This window comes from Mastomys coucha, unplaced genomic scaffold (assembly GCF_008632895.1).
Source record: "Mastomys coucha isolate ucsf_1 unplaced genomic scaffold, UCSF_Mcou_1 pScaffold18, whole genome shotgun sequence".
Taxonomy (NCBI): Eukaryota; Metazoa; Chordata; class Mammalia; order Rodentia; family Muridae; genus Mastomys; species Mastomys coucha.
The window spans coordinates 29746242-29753215 of record NW_022196900.1 but is presented as its reverse complement, the minus strand read 5'-3'; the positions used below and the strand labels follow the sequence as shown (position 1 = coordinate 29753215).

Genomic DNA, 6974 nt, shown 5'->3' with positions numbered 1-6974 from the left:
GTATGAGGGCTTCCTATTGCCTGATTTCCTGGTTTTCATGGGTGGTGTTTTCACAGGGAATGCCTGCTGGTATTGGAGGCTGGGATAAAATGACAAGTCAGGGAAAGGAAGTTAGGAAAAGATGGCTCATTGAATCCACAGGAGAGGTTGAGGGGAGGGGGAGAGGAAGGCCACAGCTGATAATCCCTTGTAGTGCTATAGATGAGAGTAAAGCATTGGATCTAGGGAAACAAAGACCATCGTGAAGGTATGCATGCAGGTAGTATACCTGATCTTCTGGAAGGCATGGCCTGTGGTTGAGCTTCGCTGGAGTTGCGGCTGAGAATATTGATGAGTGAATATTGATGAGTGGAGAAAGGGAGGCCAGAGTTAACAGTCTGTGGGATCCACAGGAGAAATATACAGGAGACAAGAGAGCCTATAGCTGCTGTTCTCTTGCAGCACTAGGAAGGAGCCTGAGTGTAACTTTAATCTTTTAAAACCTATTTTTAATGATGGCTCTTAAACACTTTAATCTCCCTTTTAGCCCACCCACAACAGAGTCAGTGAGAAATAAAGGATATGGGGGAAGTGGGTTTCTTTAAAAAGTCCCCATCATGGGGGACTTCGTAGCAACTCTCATCTGTGTTGTCTGGAAATCAGCAATTCAGTTCACAGGTTAGCATTGGCAGCTAGGTCCACTTGCAAACACTTCACAGATACACTAGCAGTTCAGTTTGGTGGAGTTGGGATAGCAGCAGTGGTAGCAGTACCTAAGACAGACAGCCAGGCTTCATCCTCACAGCACATGTCAGGAGGGACCAGGAGGAATATCAAGAGATGTTCTTGGTTGCACCTCTATCAGGGAATCAAAGAGCAGTGAAGACATGAGACTCACAAACAATGCATAGCTATCTCTACCAGCAAGTCAAGCTCAGTCACCATTCCTGTCTGTCGAGTTTTATTTATACCATCCAAATGCCACGTACTCTCCACATGTCTTGCCCCAGCATGGGTGTAGGGTTGTAGGCTCTTGTCTGCTCTGCCACTGGGCACAAAGTGTTGAGGAGGCCGAAGTGGGGTGGGTGTTGTGCTGTAGGGAATTCCTGAGACACAGCTCCTAGGGGTGGGAACACAGTCTGAGACTTGGGAAAGCCTGAATCTGTGATGAGGTTGGGGCCATGGGTGTCTCAGGATCTTCGATATCCAGGTGCCATTGGAACTTCCAAAAGAGCAGAGGAGTCAGGGTTCCACGGGCTGGCAAAAGCCTCTAGCCAGGGGAATTCAGGCTAGTCCCTGCAGGGATATTCCTTCTCTTGATGATGGTTGGCTTGATGGCAGTTGTGGCTGGGAGTGTAGGAAGGCCTTCTATGGGAGATTACATACACTATTCTTCATGGCTCCCCACAGCAGATCTTGATGAAAACAAGCAGATCATGGTACTAAACAGTTTATTTTCATGGTTGAAAATGGATGGATTAAACTGTACTCCACTTCTCAGGGTGGGCCTGAGATTAAATACCTTCTGCAGGAAGGAATGTCTAGGAAGGGAAGCTTAATGGCAACACCCTCTGGGCCTCTTGGTGCCTCATTAGCATGGAGAAATCTGTCTTGAGCTTACTTGACTGTAATCACATTCCTTTTCCTGTAGTCTTTATCTGAGATGTTAGGGATGACTCATATACAGGTGGAAAGGCTTAGGGTCCTGCCCTTATGTGACTGATGGCCACAAATCTACAAGGGCTGTTTATAAGGCCTGTTGCTGAGAGCAGGTGAAACTCCTACAGTCACTTTAGGGTGTCCAGGGCTTCAAGCTTCTCCAAGATGATGTGGCAGATGTAGCAAAGCAATCTAAAACACCACCAGAAGATTTTCAGCATGTTTCTCTCTATGGAATACTGAAAAATTGAGCTTTACTATGCAATGTAAAGCAGACAAAACATGAAGATCTTTAGCAAAGAATCCTTCAACACATGTCCTTTCATGTGCTTGTTTAGCAGAACATCCTTTCACCTGTGTCTACTTCACATAAATGGTCCTTCACATGTTTGCCTCAACAAAACATCAACTACCTGACTTTACAAAGAATCCTTAAGCTTTCACTTCAACTGAGGGATTGGGTCTGAGGAATAAAAAAAACTACTTTCTTTTTAAGGTAATTCTTTTGTTTATTTATTTATTTATTTATTTATTTATTTATTTATTTGATATTTCTCTACGTAGCCCTGGCTGTCCTGGAAGTCACTCTGTGATCAAAAAAGATAAGGCAGGACACTTCATATTCATAAAAGTTAAGATCTACCAAGATCTCTCAGTTCTGAACCTCTACTTTCCAAATGAAAGGGCATCTACATTCATAAAAGAACCTTTATTAAAGGCCAAAGCACACATTGCACCACACACAACAATAGTGGGAAACTTCAACACACCACTCTCTGCAATGGACAGATCATGGAAAAAGAAACAAAACAAAGATACAGTGAGACTAAATGAAGTTATAAAACAAATGGATTTAACAGATATCTATAGAACTTTTTAACCTAAAACAAAAGGATATACCTCAGCATCTAACAGTACCTTCTCAAAATTGGCAATATAATCAGTCACAAATCAGGCCTAAACAGATACAAGAAGATTGAAATAACTCCTTGCATCCCATCAGATCACCATGGGCTAACGTTGGTCCTTAATAACAACATAAACAATAGAAAGTCCACATACACATGGATGCTTAACAACACTCTACTCAATGATAACTTGGTCAAGGAAGGAATAAAGAAAGAAATTAAAGACTTTCTAGAGTTTAATGAAAATGAAGCCACAACATACGCAAACTTATGGGATACAATGGAAGCAGTCCTAAGAGGAAAACTCATAACTTTAAGTGTCTACAAAAAGAAACTGGAGAGAGCATACACCAGCAATTTGACAGCACACCTGAAAGCTCTAGAACAAAAAGAAGCAAATTCACCCAAGAGGAGTCAAAGGCAGGAAATAATCAAACTCAGGGCTGGAATCAACCAAATAGAAACAAAAAGAACTATACAAAGAAACAACCAAACCAGGATCTGGTTCTTTGAGAAAATCAACAAAATAGATAAACCATGAGCCAGACTAACTAGACGGCACAGAGACAGTATCCTAATTAACAAGATCAGAAATGAAAAGGAAGACATAACAACAGACACTGAGGAAATCCAAGGAATCATGAGATCCTACTACAAAAGACTATACTCAACAAAACTGGAAAACCTAGGTGAAATGAACAATTTTCTAGACAGATACCAGGTACCAAAGTTAAATCAAGATCAGATCAACTATCTAAACACTCCCATATCTGCTAATGAAGTAGAAACAGTCATTAATAGTCTCCCAACCAACAAAAGCCCAGGACCAGATGGGTTTAGTGCAGTTTTATCAGAACTTCAAAGAAGACCTAATACCAATAATCATCAAACTATTCCACAAAATACAAACAGAATGTACTCTATCCAATTTATTCTATGAAGCCACAATTACTCTTATATCTAAACCACACAAAGACCTAACGAAGAGAGAAAACTTCAGACCAATTCCCCTTATGAATATCGATGCAAAAATACTCAATAAAATTCTTGCAAACTGAATTCAAGAACACATCAAAATAATCATCCAACATGGTCAAGTTGGTTTCATCCCAGGGATACAGGGATGGTTCAATATCAGAAATCAATCAATGTAATTCACTATATAAACAAATTCAAAGAACAAAACATATGAACATCTCATTAGATGCTGAGAAAGCATATGACAAAATCCAACACCCCTTCATGATAAAAGTCTTGGAAAGATCCATGAATTCAAGGTCCATAACTAACATAGTAAAAGCAATATACAGCAAACCAGTAGCCAACATCAAACTAAATGGAGAGAAACTTGAAACAATCCCACTAAAATCAGGGACTACAAAAGGCTGCCCACTCTCTCTCTACCTATTCAATATTGTACTTGAAGTCTAGCCAGAGCAATTAGACAACAACAGAGATCAAAGGGACACAAGATGGAAAGGAAGAAATCAAATTATTACTATTTGCTAATGATATGATAGTATACTTAAGTGACCCCAAAAATTTCACCAGAGAACTCCTAAACCTGATAAACTACTTCAGCAAAGTAGCTAGATATAAAATTAACTGAAGCAAATCAGTGGCCTTCCTCTACACAAGGGATAAATAGGCTAAGATAAATTAGGGAAACAACACCCATCACAATAGTCACAAATAATATAAAATACCTCAGTGTGACTCTAACAAAGCAAGTAAAAGAAGTATATGATAAGAACTTCGGGTGACTTTCTAAGGTGGGACCAGCCAGGAGGCACAGGCCTCAGGAGTTTCAGGGGAGTCCCAGGGCAGCAGGGACAGGATCCTCTCAGCTTCCACGTGACAGTGGTGGATCAGCAACCCTCTCTGCTCCTTCCCTGCAAGTGGAGAGCCTGTCTCCAGGGAGTGCTTTAACCCAGAGACTCACCCACCAGTGTTCCGGATTTACCAGAGGAGAGCTGATCACCCAGAAGTACTGGCACAAGCTTACAGACCCACAAGAGGAACAAGCTCTAGACAGAGACAGCAAGAACATCTAACACCAGAGATCAATAGGTGGTGAAAGGCAAACACAAGAGTCCTATTAACAGAAACCAAGACTACTTGGCTTCATCAGACCCTAATACTCCCACCACTGCAAGTCCCACCACTGCAAGTTCCAAAACACTGGAAAGGCAAGATCTGGATCTAAAATCATATCTCACGATGGTGCTAGAGGAATTTAAGAAGGACATGAATAACTCCCTTAAAGAAATACAGGAGAAAACAGGTAAAGAGGTACAAGCCCTTAAAGACGAAACAAAAAAAAAAATCCCATAAAGAATTACAGGAGTGTGGAGAGCGGTAGAGCTGGAGAGGCATTCGCCTTGACAAGATGGTGCCTACATCAGCTGTCGACTCCTGGTAAACAACTGTTTGCGCATGTGCATAGAGTGAAAAGGTGCCAAGTCACGGCCCATCCCGGGGCGTCACGTGGGGTGATGAGCAAACAGCCAGTCATGGGCGGACATGCCGCACTGTGGTGTATATAAGCAGTGCCGATTAGTGGCTGGTGTCTTCCTCTTCATGATGCAATAAATGCTTGCTGTAGAAGGATCCTAGTGTCTGCATGTCTTCTTGCTGGCGAGACGACTGTGCGGGCTACAAACTGATACCGAAACCCGGGACGCCGGGGGAGCCTTACAACCGCTGGTGCTGAGGAGACCCTCTGCTCACGGAGAGGATTCAGAACTGCAGAACAAGATAAGCTCTGAGAGGCATGCTGTTTGGTTTTAATTCCTCTGACCTTTCCTCAAGGTTAGAGAGCGCGGCCGAAGCTGCAGTAATTGTGCTAGTGGCGCTTGTTACGATGTCCATTTGGCACTTGATACCTTCTTGCCTGGAGGATGAGAAATACCGTGCCACTGTAGCATCAGGACAGGGGGCACTTGAGGAGTTGCAAGATAGCATGTCAGAAACAGAGCAAAATGAGAGAGTAGGGGCTAGCCAGGATAAAAGGGAGAGAAAAAAGGGTATACCCAAGGACACAGACCCTTCCGCTCGACCTGCAGAAGCGAGAGATAAGGGAAAGAACACCCTGGGAGAGAAAACTAGGGAAAGGGATGGAGCTTCGAGACCGAAACCCCTCTACCCAGTTAAGGAATTGGAGGTCCTCGAGCTTGATAGCTCTGAGGAATTGAGCCCCTCCGAGGAGGAGGACTTGGAGGAAGAAGCGGCTCACTATGAAGAAGAGAGGTATCATCCGGATGAGCATTTGCCGCCTCTCCAGAATTGAAAGCGAAAGGGAGTGAGAGATCAGAGCCGCAGAACGCTTTATGCTGTCCTGCCTGCTCTTCCAAGTGCACCCCTGCTATACATTGATAGACACTGTTCAGATTCCTTTTTATCTAAAGGAGACAAGAGTAAGCTCTTGCGTGCCTTTCCAGTGTTTGAAAATGCTGATGGTGGCTGTGTCCATGTTCCAGTAGAATACACCCCTATCAAAGAGCTTGCTAAGTCAGTCAGCAAATATGGGCCTGATGCCAATTTTACCATTATGCAACTTGAAAGACTTGCAACCATGGCAATGATGCCCAATGACTGGCAGAACACAGTGAAGGCTGAGCTTTCTAGTATGGGACAATACATGGAATGGAAGGCCTTGTGGCATGATGCCTCCCAGGTTCAGGCCAGGGCTAATGCCAATGCGGAGGGCAACGAAAGGTACTGGACCTTTGACTTGTTGATGGGGCAAGGACAGTTCGTCTATAACCAAATGAACTATGATTGGCAAGCTTATGGCCAGGTCGCGGCAGCCACTATCAAGGCATGGAAAGCTCTCTCGAAGAAAGGTGAGGCAAGAGGGCATTTGACAAAGGTCGTGCAGGGCCCTCAAGAGCCATTTTCTGATTTTGTGGCCTGGATGACTGAGGGGGCGGGTAGAATTTTTGGAGACCCAGAGCAGGTCAAACCACTAATTGAACAGTTGATTTTTGAAAATGCTTCACCAGAGTGTAAGACTGTAATTACCCCGAGGAGAAATAAAAGGTTGACCGACTGCATAAAAGTTTGTCGAGGACTAGGGGGTCCACTTACCAACTCTGGCCTCGCCGCTGCTGTCTTACAAAGTCAGAAACAGTCAGGGCCTTCAGGTCGCAAAGTGTGCTACAATTGTGGGAAACCTGGTCATTTGAAGAAAGACTGCCATGTCCCCATGCAACGGAGGGTACCAGGTCTTTGTACCAAGTGTAGGAAGGGCTATCATTGGGCAAATGAATGTCGTTCGGTTAGAGACATTCAGGGGAGAATTATCCAACATGATCATGAGCCACAAGAAAATGAACCTGACCCCCCACAAACGGGTTTACGGGCCCCAGATCCCAGGGCCCAAAAAGATATGGGACACGAGCCAACATTCAGAGAGCCCCTGCCGAG

The 6974-nt window shown here is 43.8% G+C and overlaps 1 protein-coding gene across 1 annotated transcript in view; it reads left to right on the top strand.

Moving 5' to 3' along the window:
• The first annotated feature begins 5806 nt into the window (after window positions 1-5806).
• The window catches only part of LOC116095258 (igE-binding protein-like), an 18229-nt gene continuing 17061 nt past the window's right edge, over window positions 5807-6974 (top strand). Inside the window, exons 1-2 of the mRNA XM_031376743.1 lie at window positions 5807-5847; window positions 5925-6901. Coding sequence (XP_031232603.1) covers window positions 5807-5847; window positions 5925-6901 — 1018 coding nt within the window. The remainder of the gene's footprint in view (window positions 5848-5924; window positions 6902-6974) is intronic.